The sequence below is a fragment of the Heterodontus francisci genome, chromosome 36 (assembly GCF_036365525.1).
Source record: "Heterodontus francisci isolate sHetFra1 chromosome 36, sHetFra1.hap1, whole genome shotgun sequence".
NCBI classification, from domain to species: Eukaryota; Metazoa; Chordata; class Chondrichthyes; order Heterodontiformes; family Heterodontidae; genus Heterodontus; species Heterodontus francisci.
This window is the reverse complement of record NC_090406.1, coordinates 14,989,781-15,012,378: the sequence shown is the minus strand read 5'-3', so window position 1 is coordinate 15,012,378 and position 22,598 is coordinate 14,989,781. Positions and strand designations below refer to the sequence as shown.

Genomic DNA, 22,598 nt, shown 5'->3' with positions numbered 1-22,598 from the left:
TACTGACCATAAATGTATTTTTGAAGTTGCTGGCTTGAAAGATCTCTCATTCACTTCACTACCATCAAGGAAGCTCCGATTTAAAATGGCAAATGTAACTCTGTGGTATCTGCAGTAATTTTACATAAACATGTGCTTTCAAGTCATGCTTATGGCTTTTGACTAAAAGGAAGATATAACCTGCTGGTCCCCTCTTTCAGATACATCCAGAGTGCTTCATTCACATGCTTTAGATCGCACGGATTGATGTTACGTAGGAGAACAAGGTAGACAGTTTGGACATAGTATGATCCCACAAACAGCAATGAGATGAATTATCAGCTAAACTACTTGTGGTGTTGTTGATTGGAATTTTGGTCAGGATCATAGAACATTACAGCACAGGAGGAGGTCAAGTGACCCACTGCACTAGCACTGCTATCAGCTCTTAAACTGGAGTTATCCACACCAATGTTAAGTTTGGACAGATTTAGTTCCAGTGCAAGGTACACAGTGTTGAGCCTCCCTCAGATTTAGCAACTGCATCAGTATGGAACAGGTTCCACTGGAGAAGCTCCACCTTCCATTATAAAGGAGCGTCAAACTTCACTTCAAACAGCTCACACAGATTTTAGCTTTTACAGAGCTTTCCAGTTGATGTTTCTGTGGTATCTGCAGTAATTATACATCAACATGTGCTTTCAAGTCATGTTTATGGCTTTTGACTAAAAGGAAGATATAACTTGCTGGTCTGATTAGTAAGTTTGCGGACGACACAAAGGTTGGTGGAGTTGCGGATAATGATGAGGATTGTCAGAGGATACAGCAGGATATAGATCGGTTGGAGACTTGGGCGGAGAAATGGCAGATGGAGTTTAATCCGGACAAATGTGAGGTAATGCATTTTGGAAGGTCTAATGCAGGTGGGAAGTATACAGTAAATGGCAGAACCCTTAGGAGTATTGACAGGCAGAGAGATCTGGGTGTACAGGTCCACAGGTCACTGAAAGTGGCAACGCAGGTGGATAAGGTAGTCAAGAAGGCATACGGCATGCTTGCCTTCATCGGTCGGGGCATAGAGTATAGAAATTGGCAAGTCATGTTGCAGCTGTACAAGAACCTTAGTTAGGCCACACTTAGAATATTGCGTGCAATTCTGGTCGCCAGACTACCAGAAGGACGTGGAGGCTTTGGAGAGGGTACAGAGGAGGTTTACAAGGGTGTTGCCTGGTCTGGAGGAGGTTTACCAGGATGTTGCCTGGTCTGGAGGGCATTAGCTATGAGGAGAGGATGGATCAACTCGGATTATTTTCACTGGAACGGCGGAGGTGGAGGGGCGACATGATAGAGGTTTACAAAGTTATGAGCGGCATGGACAGAGTGGATAGTCAGAAGCTTTTTCCCAGGGTGGAAGAATCAGTTACTAGGGGACATAGGTTTAAGGTGCGAGGGGCAAAGTTTAGAGGGGATGTGCGAGGCAAGTTTTTTTACACAGAGGGTGGTGAGTGCCTGGAACTTGCTGCCAGGTGATGTGGTGGAAGCAGATACGATAGCGACGTTTAAGAGACATCTTGACAAATATATGAATAGGTAGGGAATAGAGGGATATGGGCAGAAGGTGTTAGTTTAGGCAGGCATCAAGATCGGCGCAGGCTTGGAGGGCCGAATGGCCTGTTCCTGTGCTGTACTGTTCTTTGTTCTTTGTTTATATCTTATGCAAATGCAAATATGGAAGGGTGAAGCTTTTGAATATGATATAGGAAGCTGCCTGGATAGATGCAGCTGCAACAACACTCAAGAGGTTCAACAACTTGCAGGACGAAAGCAGTCCGCTTGATCGATAGTCAATTTAACAGCTTATCCATCCATTCCTTCAATCACCGCTGCATGTGACTGCAGTGTGTACTATCCACAGGATACAAAGCAACAACTTGCCAAGGCTTCTGCAGCAGCACCTCCCAAACCCACAAACTGTACCACCTACAAGGACAAGGGCAGCAGGCACATGGGACGACCACCACCTGCAAGTTCCCCTCCATGTCACACACCATCCTGACTTGGACATTCTTGCATTGCCACTGGATCAAAATTCTGCAACTCTCTACCTAACAGCACCCTACCTTCATCACATGGACTGTAGCGACAACTCACCACCACTTTCTCATGGCAAAGAGGAATGGGCAATAAATATTGGCTTTGCTAGCGATGCCTATATCCCAGGAATGAATTAATAGGAAGTGGAACATACAACATTACAATGTTAGAGCAGTGTTATAATGAGGGTGAGCTGACTGGCAGAAAGAGGTTCACACAGATACAACATTCTCTTCAGCAACTCCTACACAGCTTCATACAATGCAGCAACTGAAGGACAGGGACCATTTCTTACCGCAACAGGCAAACTTGAGGGACAGCACGCAGCTCTCGTGTAAGTGAAGTTGGTATTTATCTGGCTTGTTGACGTGTAAAACTTCGACGTTGCTGCTCTCCATCCCAACAGCTAGCCACTCCCCAGTCGGGCAGTAACCCAGGGAGAAAATCTGAAACGCAACCAATAGGATTTTAGTAATGTCGTCTTGTTATCCAACATTGGTGCACTGAACCGAAAGGTCACTTACAGACACATCGAGGGCCGTTTTGACCTTGGCCACTTAGATTGGAATGGGGCGGTATCAGATTAGTCAGTGCAAATGATAATCAGGAAAAGTATATATACTGGGCAGCTGAATCAACATCGCCCATTTTATATTTTTGCCCATAGTTAAAATTACCCGCAGAGAAAGAAACTGAAAGTTGGAATAAAAATAGCAAATGCTCCAAATGCATAGCAGATCCATTAGGATCGGTAAACAGTTAACAAAGTTTAATATTTTGGGTGGCGACTGAGTCAGAATTATCTGTTTCTTTAAAGATGTGGTTTTGTTGAAATAGGATTTTTCCCATGTTGTGCTGCGGCCAATAGTTTGCGTCAGATAATACGTGGGTGTTAAACTGTTCCATTGAGCTTAACAGGGCAAATATCAATTACACAGTCAGTTTTATTGTTGGGTTATTCAGCATATCACTTCAATAGAAAAGAACTGCATTTAAACCAATACTCTTGAATCACGTGTGATACACTATAATTTAGCATTTCAAAGAGCTCTCACCACTTCCACCAGTGCTGACAAACTAGAAACAATGAATACTTCATCCTAGTGTTACAGAGTTCACAACACTCTCCAGATGCAAGACAAGTTTGGTAGGAAGAGAGTGAGGAGAGGGGGGTTGAGAGAAATTTCTTTACCTAGACACTTCTTGTCACAGGGAAGCAGTTGAGTTAGATACCATTGTACCTTTTAAGGAAGGGTGGGAAAATGGAGAGTGGCTAGCTTTCATGACAGAGGGGAAGATACAGGGCTATGAGAGAAAGCAAGGCAGCAAGATTAGTTTTGCATTGTGCACAGTCATAACTGTCTTTATGACTTCGGTCTGGTCTCTAAACGTCTACAGTTGTTTGGAATGTGAAATCTATAATTTTACTGTTGGTACTTTAAGATTTGAAACGGACATGGTAGTAAAACTTCACAAACCTAGCATTGCTGTATGTGATAGATCGCATGGTTCTATTTGAGAAGAGCAGGGAATTTTATAGGTATCCTGGACAACATTCATCCTTCAAAAACATATCAAAACAACAACAACTTGCATTTATATAGTGCCTTTAATGCAGTAAAATGTCCCAAAGCATTTCGCAGAAGCGATTATTAAATAAAATTTGATACCCAGCCACATAAGGAGATATTAGGGCAGATGACCAAAAGCTTGGTCAAAGAGGTAGGTTTTAAGAAGTATCTTAATGGAGGAAAGAGAGGTAAACAGGCGGAAAGTTTAGGGGGGTATTCCAGAGTTTAGAACCGTGGAAATTGAAGGCACGGCCACCAATGGTGGAGTGATTAAAATCCTGGATGCTCGAGAGGCCAGAATTGGAGGAGCACAGAGATCTCGGTGGGTGAGTCGTCTCTAAATTTTCTTCATCGTGTGTGGCCTGTTCGTTTGAACACACGGTACTTTCAAATTCTTTTGCACAGCTGAACACGTGCGTTACCTTAAAGGAGATGACCTTCTGAGCAACCTGCATGGTAACTTCCAGAATGCTGAGTGGCTGCTTGTGCACACAGCATGCAGAAAACATTGGTAGTAGGGCTAGAGGAGATAACAAAGATGATGAGGAGGCAAGGCCATGGAGGGATTTGATAACAAAGATGAGATTTTTAAAATTGAGGCATTGCTTAACTGGGAGCCAGTGTAGGTCAGCGAGCTCAGAGGTCATGGGTGACTGGGATTTGATGTGAGTTAAGACAGGGGCAGCAGAGTTTTGGATCACCTCAAGTTTATAGATGGTAGAATGTGGAAGGCTGACCAGTAGTGCATTGGAATAATCAAGTCTATAATCAAAGGCATGGATGAGGGTTTCAGCAGCAGATGAGCTGAAACAGAGTTGGAAACCAGGTGATGTGATACAAGTAGAAATAGATGGTCTTAGTGATGGTGCAGATATGTGGTTGGAAGCTCACCTCAGGGTCAAATATGACACTGGCTCAACCTCAGATAGTTTCCAGGGAGATAGATGGAGTCGATGGCTAGGGAGCAGAGTTTGTGGCGGGGACCGAAGACGCTGGCTTTGGTCTTTCCAATATTTAGAATCATAGAAAGGGTATAGCAAAGAATGAGGCCATTCAGCCCATCATGTCCATGCTGGTTCTCTGCAAGATCAGCTCACCGAGACTCATTCCCCTGCCTTTACCCCGTGGCCATGCAAATTGTTTCTCCTCAGATAATTATCCAATTCTTTTTTGAGGGCCTCGATTGAATCTGCCTCCACCACATTCTCACGTAGTACATTCAAGATCCTAACTATTTGTTGCGTAAAATAGTTTTTCCTCATGTCGCTGTTGCTTCTTTTGCCAATTATCTTAAACTGGTGTCCTCTGGTTCCTAAACCTTCCCTATCTACTCTGTCCAGACCCCTCATGATTTTGAACACCTCCACCAAATCTCTTAATTGCTTCTTCTCCAAGGGGAAAAGCCCCAGCATATCCAATTTATCCACATAACTGAAGTTCTTCATCCCTGGAGCCATTCTCATGAATCTTTTCTGCACCCTCTCTAATGCCTTCACATCTTTCCTAATACGTGGTGCCCAAAACTGGACACAATGCTCCAGTTGAGGCCAAACCAGTGCTTTATACAGGTTTATCATAACTTGATTTCTATTGTACTCGATGCCTCTATTGATAAAGCCCAGGATCCTGTTTGCTTCATTGACCACTTTCTCAACCTGCCCTGTCACCTTCAGTAATTTGTGCACATATAACCCAGGTCCCTCTGTTCCTGCAACCCCTTTAGAACTGACTCCTTTATTTTATATTGCCTCTCCTCGTTCTTCCTACCAAAATGTATCACTTCACACTTTTCTGCATTAAATTCCTTTGCCACTTGTCCACCCATTCCACCAGCCTATGTTCTCTTGAGGTTTATCACTATACTCCTCACAGTTCACAATACTTACAAGTTTTGTGTCACCTGCAAATTCTGAAAATGTGCTCTGTACACTCAAGTCTAGAGCATTAATGTACATCAAGAAAAGCAGGGGTCCTAACAATGATCCCTGGGGAACCCCATTATATACCTTCCACCAGTTGAAAAAACTACCATTCACCACTACTCTCTGCTTCCTGACTCAGCCAATTTTGTATCCATGCTGCTACTGCCCCTTTTATTCCATGGGCTCTAACTTTGCTGACAAGCCTGTTATGTGGCACTTTATCAAATGCCTTTTGGAAGTCTATACCATATCAACCGCACTACCCTCGTCAACCCTCTCTGTTACCTCATCAAAACAACTCAAGCAAGTTAGTTAAACATGATTTTCCCTTAACAAATCCATGCTGGCTTTCCTTAATTAATCCATATTTGTTCAAGTGACTGTTAATTTTGTCCCGAATTATCATTTCTAAGAGCTTTAGTTGGAGGAAATTTCTGTTTGTCCACTACTGGATGTCTGACAAACAGTCCTGATAGTTTAGCAACAGTGGATGAATTGAGAGAGGTGGTGGTGAGGTAGAGCTGGGTGTCATCAGCATGTATATGGAAACTAATGCTGTGTTTTTGGATAATGTTGCCAAGGGGCATCATGTAGATGAGAAATAGAAGGCGACCAAGGAGAGATCCTTGGGGGACACCAGGGGTAACAGTGCAGGAGCAGGAAGAGAAGCCATTGCAGGTGATTCCCTGGCTACGACTGGATATATAAGAATGAAACCAGGCGAGTGCAGTCCCACGTAGCTGAACGACAGTGGAGAGGGGAATTATTAGAATCAAAATAGATTATTTTGAACTTATTTGACCCCGCCCCCCCCCCCCCACCATTCACTCCTCATACTACTTCTCATGCTCTGTACCTGTGAGGTAAAGTCATGCTGCTGAAGCTGGCGCCCCTCCCTCAGGTCCCAGCACCTTACTGTGTTGTCCAGGCCACCAGTCCACAGTTTAGTCCCGTCATTCGAAATGTCAATGCAGCTGGCCCCATCTGTGTGACCTTGGAACTGCCTACATACAGAATTAATAAAAAGACAATGGGAAATTAAAAGACAGTTATGGAGAGATGTGTGATATCCAAGAGAATAGATTCCTTTGCTACAAATATTATGGGGGTGTTAGAGATCATCGAGATTCTACAACTATTATACAAGTTGAATGCCAATGGAACAGTGCAATAAACAACTCCTGGGTCTCTCAATCTTGTGAAACAAACTGGATTTTCCACCTACCCGCTCTCTGATTTTTTTATCTTTCAGTCATTTTTTTCTCATTCCTTCTCTGCAGAAGGTGCTGGAATTTTGTCCTATAAGCATTGGCATCCTTTCGTTTGCCATTATTCAGATGTTGGTCACCACCAACATGTTTTTCAACTGCACGGGTCTTACAGCCAAGGCTGATCCTGTGCTTGCCCAATGTTCTGGCGTGTGCAATATCAGAGGTGGTTAGGATGGAAAACTCTGGCCAGCTTTCCCTTTCCTTATCCCAGGGCCACTGCGACCTCTGTTGCTACTCCGTCTCAGATCAAATAATTTATCACCGGCTGGGGGACGGAGCCGAGACATTTTCCAGTCTGCACCAATCAGCTACTCACTGGGTTTTCTTGGTTCAAATCCCTCCATGGCCTTCACCCCTATCTTTGTCACCTCTTCCAGCCCTACAACCCTCCAGGATCTCTGCACTCCTCCAATTCAGGCCTCAGCCTGATTTTAATTGCTCCCGGCCTTCAGCTGCCTAGGTCCTAAGCTTGGGAATTCCCTCATACAACCTTTCATAAGATACTTTTTTGAAAATATAGGCCGACAGTAAATACCATTGCTAAAAGCAACTGTAATGGGTGCTTCTCTAATCAGTACAACTAAAGTATCCAGGTATCAGTTCCATCCAGTGCAGACTCTTCCCAGCAATATTCCAATATTTTATCCTTTTGCGTAGACTATCAATAAAAACAACTCTTTGTAATATGGTCAACTCCAGATAAGCACGTCCATAATCTGGAGAGCTTTCTTATCCAAGGACACAGAAGTAATTTAATTTATTTTTATTTTTAGAGATACAGCACTGAAACAGGCCCTTCGGCCCACCGAGCCTGTGCTGACCATCAACCATCCATTTATACTAATCCTACATTAATCCCATATTCCTACCACATCCCTACAATTCCCCTACCACCTACCTACACCAGGGGCAATTTACAATGGCCAATTTGCCTATCAACCTGCAAGTCTTTGGCTGTGGGAGGAAACCAGAGCACCCGGCGAAAACCCACGCGGTCACAGGGAGAACTTGCAAACTCCACACAGGCAGTACCCAGAATTGAACCCGGGTCGCTGGAGCTGTGAGGCTGCAGTGCTAACCACTGCGCTGTCCTACGTCCATTACGTAAAGACACTTCCAATTATACAGAATTCCGAAAAGCACTAACCTTTTGATCTGGGCATTGCCCCACCTCCCCCCAACATTTTCAGCTGCTAAATATTGAAATATTAAATTAAATCAGTCCACAGCCAAAAACTCATCCAGAGGCATCCCTAAAGGAAAGCATGCACGTGCAGATATTGGGTCAGGATCAGGATCAGGTTCCCCTTTAATGGCCATTCCCAATTGATTATCCCACTGAAACAATGGTTACTAGGAAAGGTTACTGGCGGCTGCCTTCATCTGGAGCTGTGAGTTACTATCGTCAGGGAAGAATAGGCAAGATACAAAGAGATGGCTGCCTACATTCCTACCTATGCCTTACCTGACCAGGGTCTGATTATGTAAATCCCACACGGCAATGTTGCCATCACTGCAACATGAGAAGCAGACCTTAGCATCAGGACTGATGGCGAGTGCATAGCAAGCAGGGGCCGATGACGTCAGTTCAGCTTTTATGCGTGGAGTTGGTGCTGCCAGGTCCCAGATTGAAAGCGTGCTGGCCTCGCCACCCACTATCAGAGTACGGCCGTCTGGGAGAAGTTTGCAGGAACGGATATAGTTGTCTCGGTTCTGGAAATATTGGAATTGGCAACAGTGAGATTGAAGGTCCCCTGCAATGGGTTCCTTTTTAACCGGCATTGTTTAAAATAAAAAAACACCAGAAATGAATTCAGTACTTTTAAAAAATCTATTTTGGGTGAATGCTTCAAAATAAGGCCGAGTTCTTCTGCTGGCCCTGTCAGTGTAACCGGTCAACCATCTGAATCAGGTTCGATCAGCTGATTTCAAGGGCGGGTTAGAGGCAACAACTATTTATATTCATATATCACCTTTAACTTAACACAACATTCCAAGGCACTTCTCACAAGCATTCAGCGACGCAATTAGCCTCAACACCGTTGGGTTAGAAACGGGGAAATCATTCAGGTTTCTTTTTTTAAAATTTTATTTTTATTTTTTAGTTTAGAGATACAGCACTGAAACATTTCTTCACCCAGAGGATGGTGAACCTGTGGAATTCTCTACTGCAGAAGGCAGTGGAGGTCAAGTCATTAAATATATTCAAGAAGGAGATAGATATATTAATGCCAAAGGGATCAAGGGATATGGGGAGAAAGCAGGAACAGGGTACTGAATTAGATGATCAGCCGTGGTCTTTTTTGAATAGCGGAGCAGGCCTGAAGGGCCGAATGGCCTACTGCTCCTATTTTCTATGTTTCTATGTTACCTAACTTGCAGTTTGTGGGACCTTGTTATATACAAATTGATTGCTGTGTAACAGTGACTACACTACAAAAAGTAAGTTGGTGGGAGCGAGGTACTTTGAGATGCCACGAGGAAGGTACTATATTAATGCGAGTTCTTTGCTTCTACAGATCTCTCAAAATCTTCCAAAATCGAGGCTTTTTAATACCGGAGGCTATTTTTTTTATCTCTTATTTCTTTTGCAACTTTTGTTTCTTTTTTCTTATTGATGGTGCCAGCCATGGCTAGTCGGTAGCACACTTGTCTCTGAGTCAAAAACTTGTGTGTTCAGGTCCCACTCCTGAATCGTTGGCATCAAGTCTAGGCTGACTCTCCAGTGCAATACTGAGAGGGTGCTGCACTGTCAGAGGTGCCATCTTTTGGATGAGATGTTAAAACAAGGTCCCATCTGCTCTATCAGGTGGACATAAAAGATCCCATGTCACGATTCGAAGAGGAGCAGATGTGTTCTCTCTGGTGTCCTGGCCAATGCTTATCCCTCAACCAACATCACTAGATCAGATTACCTGGTCATATCACACTGCTGTTTGTGGGAGCTTGCTGTGTGCAAATTGGCATGCTGCATTTCCTACACTAAAGCAGTGACTACACTTCAAACATACTTCGTTGACTGTAAAGTACTTTGGGATGGTCTAAGTTTGTGAACAATGTGATATAAATGAAAACATTTCTTCTTCCACTTCCATTGTTATTTTCTATTGTTATTATTGTTGGCAAAGTGTCATGGCAGGAATGAAATGAAGTACACCAAGTCAGGTTAATGATGAAACTGAATGTTATAGGAAACAGCTTAACTTCTATGTACAACATCAACTTGCATTTATATAGCACCTTTAGCATCGTAAAATGTCCCAGGATGCTTCACAGGAGTGGTTAGCAAACAGTGAGCCACATACAGAGAGATTAGGACAGCTGACCAAAAGCTTGGTGAAAGAGGTAGCTTTTAAGCAGAGGCTGAGGGATGGAATTCCAGAACCGAGGGTTTAGTTTCGGCTGCCAATGGTGAAGTAATGAAAATCAGGGACGCAGAAGAGGCCAGAATTGGAGGAACAAAGATCTCAGAGAGTTGTAGGGCTGGAAGAGATTACAGAGCTAGTGAGGGTGAGGCCATGGATGTAATGAGTTATTTTATGTTGTCTGATGTAACATAAATGAGATGCGTGGAGTCCAGCTGGTTGAAGATCTCAAACAGGTTTATTTACAGCTAAATTATTAAACACAGTACAAAACTAACTATTTACGGGATCTGCCTCTAGATGTTAAAGTTAAGGAGTGCCTCAGGCTTGTAGTCAAATGACTGCATCCTGGCACATAGCTCATTAGCTTTCGAAGATAAGTCTCGTATGCTAACAATAAAAAAGCACATAAAATTACATATCAAAATTATTTACACAGGTATGGAGATTATGAAATTTGCAAATATAGAAGCTCAAAAGGTCCATATATCTTCTCAGTGGTTTGACAACTCTTGCTCAGGGAATTTGTGTCTCATCTGTTGCTGTTCTTTCTGACGTTTCTCCCTCGCTGCATTCAGTTTCTGTTACTCTGCCTCCCTCCAGCCTGCTAACATACTCTGTTACTTCGCATGCCACCATATAATGACTTATTTTTATGTTGTCTGATGCAACATAAATGAAATGGACTACAGTTGGTTGAAGATCTCAAACAGGTTTATTTACAACTAAACTATTAAACACAGTACAGAGCTAACTATTTACAGGACCTGCCTCTAGGTGTTACAGTTACAGAATGCCTCACGCTTTTAGTCACATGCTGCATCCTGGCAGGTAACTCATTAGCATACTAAGATCTTAAAGGGACATCACTCTTAAAGGCAATCACACAACAGTGGAGGGATCTGAAAACAAGGGTGAGAGTTTTAAAATCGAGGTGTTCTATACTGGAGACTTTTACCACCATCGTAAGCTACTTTTATTTCTCTTTTCTTATTGTTCACTTGAGTTCTTTCTGAGTATCTTCTCACTTCCTTTGGTTATTTTATTATCAGGCACCAGATGGTCAGACATCTCACCAATGTGAAAAAGATTGCGTAGAATTACTGTAACACACCCACCCGCAGTTTCCTCTGACTAATAATGAGAGAGCAGTAGTACAGCAAAATGTATTGGGCACAAGAAGTTTCACTGCCACTCTCCCACCCGTTATTTCTAATGGGAGAATGAAGTGCAAGCATCTCCATCAATGAGCCACTCACTGAATTGTAGTGTTCCAAGTCTAAACATAGGATAAGGAAAAATTCTTGCATTTATATAGCACTTTTCACAACCTCAGGACACCCCAAAGCACTTTACAGCTTACAAAGCCCTTCTGAATTGTTGTAGTCACTGCTGCAATGTAGGAAACACAGCAGCCAATTTGTGCACAGCAAGATCCCACAAACAGCAATGTGGTAATGACCAGATAATCTGTTTTAATGATGTTGGTTGAGGGACAAATCTTGGCCAGGATAGCACAGCACTCTTCAAAATAGCACCAAGGGATCATTTACATCAACCCGAGAGGGGAGACAAGGCCTTAGTTTAACATCTCATTTGAAAGGCGGCACCTCAGATAGTGCAGCACTCCCTCAGGGCTGCACTAGCAGCATCAGCCGAGAGCAGGGCTTGAACCTTCTGACTCAAACAAGAGTACTACCAACTGAGCCACAGCTGGCAGGATGTATGACTAGTGCAGAAAAGCCAATGTAATGGATTAGCACATCTTATCTTTCTGGCTGTATTAGTGGACTTAAGTGAAACACCTTTGGGCAATTTGAGTCCATTCAGAATTGCTGCAAGTCTGCAGCACAGAATTGCCCATAATTTAGTAACAATTGGCAAAGAGGGCACAGGGATAACTGGTGTAGCAAATAGAAAGTTCACATTGGGTCAGATGTTGCTGGTGGATTTGGAGTATCTTGTTGGGGCTGAGCAGAGAGATTGAACCACACTGTACCACACTTGGAAATAAACAAACAGGTCATTCAGCATCTGTGGAGAAAGGACTCAAGTTAACATTTCGGGTGCGTATTGTTCTTCGGAAATGCGAAGGGTTCCCACCTGAAACATAAACTTGTCCGTGTCTCTCCAGAGATGCTGACTGACCTGCTGAGTGTTTCTAGCGTTTAAATTTCCAGCATCTGCAGTGTCTTGCTCTATAGTGGGAATAATCAACACCGATACTGTGCCCAATGTAGGAAAATCTTGCATTTGTCAGCATTAGCACCGTGAGGGAAACGTGAATACACCACTGTGAGACAAGGGGTGGAATTTTGTGCTGGCAGCGGGGGTCTCGGCGCAGGGGGAAACCGATTCCGAGATCCCAGCATCGGCTCTTGTACTGAAGACCCGCTGAATTTAGTGCCAATCAGGCACTTAACTCGACAGCAGTGGGCCTTCTGTACAATTGAGGATCCCACCGCTGGAAGTCCTGGCCTTGCAATCAGAGGCCAGCAGCTGTAGCACCACCACGGAGGTGGCGGCTACTGCTGTAGCTGCAGCGACCAGACACTGAACAATGGGGCTGGAACCAGGCTTAAGGTAGGTCAGGGCAGGAGGGGTCTCGTGGATGGGGGTCGCAGGGGAGGAGTGGAAATGGGTCGGAAGCAAGGGCAGGGGGTTGGCCCTCAGCAGGACCTCCATTCCTGATGCCAGGTCCTTCCTTCAGGCACGAAATGCCTTTGAGTGTGGGACCCCCACCGCCCCGCAACCCCCCGCCAAGCCGGGCAACAGCCCCCACAGATTTCCATGCCATGCTTCCCCTGCGGTGACAGGGCCGCCCACCGCACGGGTAATTGCGACTGTGGTGGGAAGAGGCTCTTAATTAGCGTTTAATTACCCAGTTAAGGGCCCCAATTGGCGGCAGGATGGGCAGGCCGTTCACAGGCCTTCCCAACCCGGATTAAATTTTGGTGGAAGTGGAATGGTGGCCCCCCCACCAACCCCAACCCCCCCTCCCCCACCCCCTCCCCCAAACCCGCCACGGGGGAGAGCATAAAATTCCACCCTAGAACACAGATCTTCAGTGAATCCTGGTAGGGTCTCAGTTCGACCTGCAATCTGTTGTGGATGACCTTAATAAGGAACAACCTTAAGACTGGACCTTAAGAACTGCAAGTGCAGATCATCAGAGGAAGTGATGTTGAGTCACACATGACCAGTCAGTTGTGGGTGGAGCCTGACATAGTAAGACATGTTCAAGCCTAGCTCATGCAGTTACCTTTGTGTATATATATTCCAGTTCAGTTATAATAAAACACACTTTTATTTTGGATATTACTTGTAGTCCTGTGATTTTTAACAACAGATCATACACCAAAGGACAAGTAATATTACACAATCTGCCTACCCAATATGGTGCAAGTCCAATGCACTGTACCACAGAGTAGTCGGATGCACTGTCGTACCTGGCACTCTCCACATGGTTATTCCTGACCTGAAAGAGGGCACCATGCACTCACCCACAGGGGGGACAAAGGCAATTTCAGAATTGTCTTTGGCTGCTCGTGCGTGAAGCAGCTTTGTCAGACAGGCCAAGGAAAAGGCCTGCTGAAGGCCCACGAATGGCTTTCCTGCTTGGCATCTTGGTTGGGGAAGTCAGGAGAAAAGGGTAGAGAACGATGATCAAAGTGGAGAAAAACTGGAAACATATCAATCAATAATTGGTTGCTTTAGCCCTTACTTCAGCTTAGATCTGTTGGTAATGCTGTCATCTCTAAATCAGAGAGTGTGGGTTCAAGCTGTACTCAAGAGACTTCAGCCCATAGTCTAGGCTGGCACATAAGTGCAGTACTGAGGGAGTGCAGTACTGCTGGAGATGCGCATTTTTAGACCAAACTTTAGGCCTGCCTTATTCAGGTGGATGTAAAAGATCCCATGCAAATATTCGAAGAACAATAGGAAGTTCTCTCAGTGTCCTGGCCAACATTTTCCTTAATCAGCACCACCAAAACATGTTAACTGATTGGGCACCTCATTTGCAGTGGTGGAATCTTGCTGTGCACACTGACTGCCACAATTGACTACATAACAACCTTAACTACACTTCAAAAGATATGACGTACTCTAGAATTCCCCGAGGACTTAATAAGCTGCAATAAATGCTCATTCTTTCTTCCTTTGTTCTTCTAGATACGGCGTATGCTACAGGCCATATAATGATTAACAAATAAATTATGAATGAGAGTGATGTTGTCTTACCAGGCAGTCGAGCTGGGAGACGGGACTTTTACTTCCAGGTTGGCTGATGTCCCACACCTTCACGCACCCTTTGCCCCCCGTGTACACATGCCTCATGGGGTTGCTGACAGTAACTGCACACACCACTTCCCCGTGATTCAGATTATTGATCTGCCGAGCATGACGAGGTATCCCTGGTCCAACCAAGGCATCGTGAGGGAACGGGACTGGCTGCATCTGACTGTCGGCACTGACGTGGAAGGAGTAGGCTCTGGGATCGAAAGGCAGGGATTTAGAACAAAAACAAAAGCAAACAGCCTATTTTAAACGTCGACCCTGTCCCTTTAATGTACTTGCGGGTTAACAGCCAAGACACTCATTCGGGGGACCACTAAACTAGAGCCAGCACGGACACAATGGGCTGAATGGCCTCATTCTGTGCTGTGATTTTTTTCTATGTTTCTACCACAGGCTCCAGGTTTGATTCCTAATCTGTGCGCAGATAGCTTATCTTTGAACAATATTGAGGAATTGCAATTATCTTCAAGTGCCCCTGGGTTAGGGAGTTGAACATTTCAGACAAGCCTCTCACTCCTGATTGCTATTGGGCAACCCCTGTGTCTGTGGACATTGTGCTATATTGGGAATAATCAACCCCGATACTGTGCCCACTGTAGGAAAAGGCTGGTTGTGTTTCGCTCCATAGTCAAATAGCATGCCAGCTGTCTCTGTCGAGACTCACCCATGAACTAGATTGGCCTCCTGATCTGCTCATTACCAATATAGGGTCAAGATTCAGTTCAGCCCAGACTGCAGAATTCTGTCCTACTGTCTATGAATTAGATTGGAAATTCCTTTGTTAATTAACCCTCTTAAACCCGATACAAGTCAACAATTTCTACAAAAAATTTCACTGGTAACTAACAATGATCCCAAAACAATCAGAATTTAAGTCTGCACTAAGAGATTCAGGGATTGAAGTCACTGTATGATAGTAGTATTTAGTTAAGATAGATTAACACCTTCATTGGAATAATGAACTTAGATATTTCTATGAACATAATAGCATACTCATTATTAACTCAGGAACCAGACTATCAAAGTGCTGTGTATTTCCAGCATTTCTGTTTTTATTTCAGATTTCCAGCATCCACAGTATTTTGTTTTATTTTCGGAGTGTCTCCTGACAACGCAGAGTATGCGCAGAGCGATCAGGGACGTCATCAGTGCGTCCGACCGTTTGCCAGCTCGCCAGTATGGGTCCGCGCATGCACGCGTCTACATCATCGCGTACTGATGTCAGACATATTCACATCCGAGTGTTGCTTCACCCCTTAATGGCTGTGATTGCCACCGTCATCCCCTCCAACAGTACCCCGCTCCCTCCCGCTATTGACCCTCAATCGCTGCTCCCTCCCACCGTTCTCTCCCATGCCTGCCTGCATGAGACCGCTCCCGCTTGCTCGCCGCACCATCCCGCCGCTCCCGCCTGCTCGCCGCTCGCACACCCCCGCCACTTCTCTGGGCGGCGAGGTGGGGAGTAGGCAGCAGGAGGGAACGGCGAGCAAACGGGCACGGGAGAGAACAGCAAGCAGTCTGAAGCATGGGGGAGGGAGCAGGGAAGAGAAGCGGCAATAGTGGGAGGGAGCGGGAAACGGAACGCCGCAATTGAGGCAGCGATCACGGCCATTGAGCGGTGAGGGGGTTTAGGTTCAATTTGTTTCTTTGTGTCAAATTTAGCAGTGCCATTTTTATTACTGGCAGCTGTATGAGATGTTGCAGACAGTGACATTTCAGTCGATCAGACTGCATTTACGCATGGACCTGCACCTGAAGTGCTGTAACCTGCAAGGCTATGGACCAGGTGCTGGAAGGTGGCATTAGAGTGGGCAGCTCATTTTTTCCAGCCTGTGCAGACACGATGGGCTGAATGGCCTCCTTCTGTACTGTAACTTTTCTATGGTTCTATGTGCCAGTACTGCGCCATCTAGTGGTTGTGTTGTCAGCAAACACAGCTGCCGACTTCAATGCAGCTGGACAATGTGTTCGACCAGCACTCCAGGTAACTCTGTGCCTGTTTGCAAATGGGACTGAAGGGATGGCCTGATTAAAAAAAGTTTACAGCACCTCAACACCCTGCCTGGTGCCTCCTCCGTCCCATCCTTTCACTGCCCTCCATGTCAGAAAAACATGCCATTGCTGAATAGCAGCCAGCAACCCTTGACTGGTTTCTGGTCCAGAACCCCCAACTCCCGCCTTTGCTCTGCTTTCACAGTGCGACACATAAGCTAAATACAGGGACATGTGGTCAAAATAACACAAGCTGACTTTGCACTATAGGGGAGGTTGCCTCATTCCTTTGCAGGCCTGAACAGCAATGTCCTTCATGGAAATGGATGATTGGCCCCAAAGCCCTCAACTGGAGGTTCGAATGAGAAAAATTCAGATGAGGGCTACTAGTAATTCCAAGTGATTATAAAGCTAGTTTCCAGCTACGTGAACATTTGACAGGCCTCATATCTGATGGGCACAGGTAGCACACTGTTATTAGAGAAAGATTAATTTGCAGAATACAGGCCTCAAAAGCCTCGACAATTTAAACTAACAGAGCAAGAGGAAAAAAAAGATTTTCAAAGAAAAGTTGCAACTCGGGTTCCGAGAAATCAAGAGTTTTAGTTTACACTACACGCTCGGTATGTGGCCCAGTAAATGAAACTCACGGTTTTCCCCCAGGAATCGTGGGCAGGCTAGGAGGAAGTCCTGAAGCTCGCATATGAGGATGTGAGTCAAAGGCAACCTGAAAGCACAGAAATAATTTGTGTCAGCTGTGGTTGGGATTACCATGCATATCAAAGCACTGGAATGTAGAATCATAGAATGGTTACAGCACAGAAGGAGGCCATTCAGCCAATCATATCCATGCTGGCTCTCTGCAAGAGCAGCTCATCTAGTACCTCTCCTCTGCCTTTTCCCTTTAGCACTGCAAACTTTTTTTCCAGATAATTATCCAATTCCCTTTTGAAAGCCATGATTGAATCTGCCTCCACTGCACTCTCAGGCAGCACATTCCAGATCCTAAACACCCGCTGCATAAAAAAGCTTTTCCTCATGTCACCATTGCTTCTTTTGCCTGTCACCTTATATCAGTGTCCTCTGGTTCTGGATCCTTCCGCCAATGGGAACAGTTTCTCCCTAGCTACTTTGTCCAGACCCCTCATGATTTTGAACACCTTTATCAAATCTCTTAATCTTCTCTTCTCCATGGAGAACAAACCCAGCTTATCCAATCTATCCACGTAACAGAAGTTCCTGATCCCTGAACCATTTCTGTGTATCTTTTCTGTACCCTTGCTAACGCCTTCACATCCTTCCTAAAGTGTTGTGCCCAAAACTGGACAAAATACTTCAGTTGAGGCTGAACCAGAGTTTTATGCAGGTTTATCATAATTTCCTTGTTTCTGTACTCTATGTCCCTATTAATTAGCCCAGGATCCTGTATGCTTTATTAACAGCTTTCTCAACCTGCCCTGCCACCTTCAATGGTTTATGCACATATACCCCCAGGTCCCTCTGCTTTCGCATCCCCCTTTAGAATTGTACCCTTTAATCTATATTGCATCTCCTCAGTCTTCCTACCAAAATGAATCCCTTCACAATTCTCTGCATTAAATTTCATCTGCCACTTGTCCACCCATTCCACCAGCCTTCTATGTCCTTTCCAAGTTTATCACTATCCTCCTTAAAGGTCACAATACTTCCAAGTTTTGTGTCAATCTGCTAATTTTGAAATTATACCCTATACACCCTTGACTAGGTCATTATTATATATCAAGAAAGGCAAGCATCCTAACACCGATTCCTGGGGAACCCCACTCTATACCTTCCTGAAAAACAACCGTTCACCACTACTCTCTGTTCCCTGTCACTCAGCCAATTTCGTATCCATGCTGCTACTGTCCCTTTTATTCCATGGGCTCTAACTTTACTGACAAGACTGTTATGTGGCCCTTTATCAAAAGCCTTTTGGAAGTCTACGTACATCACATCAACAACATTACCCTCATCAACCCTCTCTGTTACATCATCAAAAAACCCAAGCAAGTTAGTGAAACAAGATTTGCCCTTAACAAATCCATACTGGCTTTCCTTAATTAATCCACATTTGTCCAACTGGACTGTAGTTGCTGGTTTATCCTTACACCCTTTTTTGAACAAGGGTATAGCATTTGCAATTCCCTAGTCCCCTGCAACCATCTAAGGAGGATTGGAAGATTATGGTCAGTGCCTCCACAATTTCTTCCCTAATTTCCCTCAGCATCCTTGGATGCATCTCTTCCAGTACTGGTGCCTTATCAACTTTAAGTACAGGCCACGTATCTAATGCCTCCTCGTTATCAATTTTTAGTCCATCCAGTGTCTCAACTACCTCCTCTTTCACTATGACTTGAGCAACACCTTCTTCCTTGACAAAGACAGATGTAAAGTACTCATTTAGTACCTCAGCCATGCCCCCTGCCTCCATGTGTAAATCCCCATTTAGGTCCCTCATCGGCCCCACTCCTCCTTTTACCACTCTTTTCTATTTATACACCTACAGAAGACTTTTGGATTCCCTTTTATGTTAGCTGACAGTCTCTTTGCTTCTCCTATTTGTTTTTTCACTTCCCCTCTGAACTTTTTATATTCAGCCTAGTTCTCAACTGTATTATCCACCTGACATCTTCAGATCCACCCTTCTTCTGTTTCATCTTACCCTCCATCTCTTTCATCATCCAGGGAGCTCTGATTTTGTTTGCCCTACCTTTCCCCATCGTGGGAATGTACCTTGACTGTACATGATCTATTTCCTCTTTAAAGGCAGCCCATTGTTCAGTTACCATTTTGCCTGCCAATCTTTGACTCCAATGTACCCGTACCAGATCTGTTCTCACCCCATGGATGTTGGCCCTCCCCCAGTTAATTATTTTTACTCTGAATTACACCTTCTCCTTTTCCATAGCTAATCTAAACCTTTTGATGCTATAGTCACTGACCCCTAAATGTTCTCCCACTGACACTTGATTCACTTCACCCACCTTATTCCCCAGAACCAAATCCAACAATGCCTCCTTCCTCGTTGGCCTGGAAACATACTGATGTAGAAAATTCTCCTGTACACAATCTAGAAACTCTTGCCCCTCTCTGCCCCTTACACTATTACTATGCCAGTCTATATTAGGATGAACAATTTGTTCCTCTATATCTTTCCCACTAGTTGGTGGTCTATAGAATACACCCAGCGATGTACTGGTACCTCCATTGTTTCCTAGTCTAATCAAATAGATTCTGTCCTTGACCCTTCTAGGACATCCTCTCTCTTCAGCACTGTAATGTTCTCTTAATCAATACTGCTACCCACCCTCCTTTCTTTCCTGAGCACCTTGTATCCAGGAATATTTAGTACCCAGCCCTACCCGGTAAAGATTTAACTAAAAGATCAGTAAAGGGGTACAACATTCTGCATCTCCCTCAACCATGAGTTACACCGGAACCAACCCCACCCCTCCCCCACACAGTTAATCTCCCCTCATTGACCACGTGAATGCTCAGCACATAATTTGCTCACCCTTACGTGCAAATACAGTAGGTTGGGAACAGTAAATGTTTTATTGTAGCAAAAAACAGTGGCCTGGATGTCAAATCATTCTAGCTGCGCTGTTCTCTAATGGAAGCAACTTATGGGCTAGCTAGGTGGCCACACTGACCTTTCAACTTTGGGGCCAAGTTGCAAATCTAGCCCTGATTGGTGAGATGAAAGTCTCCTGTGTCTGCTTGTCTGTAGAGATCCTATGGGCAAATTCCAACCCATTTCCTAGTGGGTATGAACACACAGCTAAATTTGGCACTTGCTGGCACAGCATTGGTAATCCCACTCAGAGAGGAAGTGGACAATTTCACACTTGTGCAGTAGTGGGTTGCTCTGCTGAGGTTGTGGCTGGGCAGAAAAAGCTCTACTCTGCAGTTGGCTGAGTGACACTGGGGGCAATTATAATGCAAGTCATGGGAAACCCTTGAGATCGGGTGGAACACTGGTTTTACAGCCTTCCTGATCCTATTTTCCCACTGACTTCAATGGGGAGTAAAATCGAGTGGGAGTGTAAACCTGATCCCACCAGCTTCCCAATGAGTGGGTTAGGTTCTAATTGCTCCCACTGGATCAGAGAGCTCTCATTACTAACAGTGCGGGGACAAAAACTCAAGATCTGTTTCATTCCCAACCAGTGACCCCTCCATAAAATTCACCTGAAACTATTAAGTATACTCTACACATTTTGTCAGTCCAGGCTGTCTCCCAATACTTTCTTCTTAGCTGCAGGGAAGCACCTGAATTGCACTTAATGCTTTTTTCCAACATCTGGGCGAAATTAGGAACTCTAAGAGCAAAACATGAACCGAGCCTCTCTCTTCGAGGTTGCCAATTGTGCGTCACAAAATGCCAATTATGAATAGGTTTGTTCTGTGGACTCATGACCACTAAAAAGTGGATCGAAATTACCCATAGGATCCTTACAGCAATTAAGAGTGAGGAAACTTTCCTGTTTTAATCTGAGCTACATTCAAATCCAAGCTCCTCAGAGGAAAGGGCAGTATTTTAAGCCGCTGCATCACCAACTGTTCAGGAAGTTAATCACTTACTGGTCAGAGGTTACAGTAAAATAAAGTTAGCAACTGTCTCTTTAATGCAGCACATTGCTACACTACCTAACTTAACCTTCCTTACCCAAGGAAGGATATACTTGCCGTAGAGAGACTGCAACAAAATTTCACTAGACTGATACCTGGGATGAGGGGATTGTGCTATGAGAGAAGATTCAGAAGAGTAGGCCTATATTCCCTACAGTTTAGAAGAATGAGAGGTGACCTCATTGAAACACACGAAATTCTTAAGGGGCTTGAGAGGGTAGATGCTGGGAAGATATTCCCCCGGCTGAGGAGTCGAGAACAAAGGGTCCCAGTTTCAGAATAAGGTGTCAGCCATTTAGAAGAAATTTCTTTACTCTAAGGGCTGTGAAACTTTGGAATTCTCTACCTCAGAGAGGTGTAGATGCTCAGTCATTGAGTATATTCAAGACAGAAATCGATAGATTTTTGGACTCTAAGGGGATCAAGGGATATGGGAATAGTGCAGGAAGGTGTGGCCGAGGTAGATCAGCCATGATCCTAGTGAATGGCAGAGCAGACTCAAAGAGCCAAATGGCCTACTCCTGCTCCTGTTTTTTACATTCTTATCTAGATGTGTTACTGGGCCGCTTTAAGCTTTTTAATTCCTTTGGTTGAAAAGAATTTTTTTAAAGGATTTAATTAGTCTAGCTGTACAGTCCAGAGACATATGATGATAACACAGGTACAGAGTTACTATCGACTCAGTTACATTCTAATCATTCTTATCCATTCGTTATATTCACCCAGGTTCTCTTTGGTTGCTGTATGTAATGACAGTGGGGTAAAGACACTGTGCCACTTCTGGACAAGCCAGGAACACAAAAAGGGAAATTGTATGGAAAATCATGGTCTGGGAGTGTGTGGATTCCTGATGCATGATCCCACCAGAGACTTCAGAGTGAGAGGTTAACCCGACCGTTTGCGAAGATTTCCACTGCTCACCATTTCTAGAGAAGCCACAAAGCTGCCAGCTCTGAAGTGAAGCAGTGGTGTTGTGAGGTACGACAGCTTAGGCCAGGAATTCCGTCACCGCTGCAACTTTGTCCGAGGTCCGGCAGAAACTCCCTTTTAGGCAAATCCGGCAGAGGAGCAGGATTACCACCCGTGGAAACCACCAGCCTTAAATTGCTCTCTCCTCCGTGTTAACGAAGGAGTTAGCCGGTTGAAAACAATTGGGCTACTGAATTCGCAAAGAAAGCTACTTCGGATGAACTTGCTGAATGTTTGTACTTTACTGTCCTATAGTGACATTCCCAAGATGATGTGTTTATGACATTGTTGGAGTGAAGAATTCTCTACAAATGCATTTAAAATATCACTACACAAGGCGGGCAGGGGGATTCTCTCGCCCACCAACCACCGCCCCACCCCCCCCACCCCCCTGTCTCAGTGGGCCTATCATTTTACTTACTAGCTGTGAACAAATTTCTGTTTTATACCTGCCTGCAGATGGTGAAGCAGCACTATTCCTTA

At 44.6% G+C, this 22,598-nt stretch overlaps 1 protein-coding gene across 9 annotated transcripts in view; it reads right to left on the bottom strand.

Annotated features, from left to right (window-relative positions):
• LOC137351605 (transducin-like enhancer protein 4) overlaps positions 1 to 22,598 on the bottom strand; it is a 194,012-nt gene that overhangs the window by 5,004 nt on the left and 166,410 nt on the right. For all 9 annotated transcript variants that reach the window (XM_068016204.1, XM_068016196.1, XM_068016202.1 and 6 more), the window contains 5 exons: positions 17,144 to 17,220; positions 14,445 to 14,694; positions 8,303 to 8,550; positions 6,423 to 6,570; positions 2,369 to 2,519 (listed from right to left, as the gene is read on the bottom strand). In XM_068016204.1, coding sequence (XP_067872305.1) covers positions 2,369 to 2,519; positions 6,423 to 6,570; positions 8,303 to 8,550; positions 14,445 to 14,694; positions 17,144 to 17,220 — 874 coding nt within the window. The remainder of the gene's footprint in view (positions 1 to 2,368; positions 2,520 to 6,422; positions 6,571 to 8,302; positions 8,551 to 14,444; positions 14,695 to 17,143; positions 17,221 to 22,598) is intronic.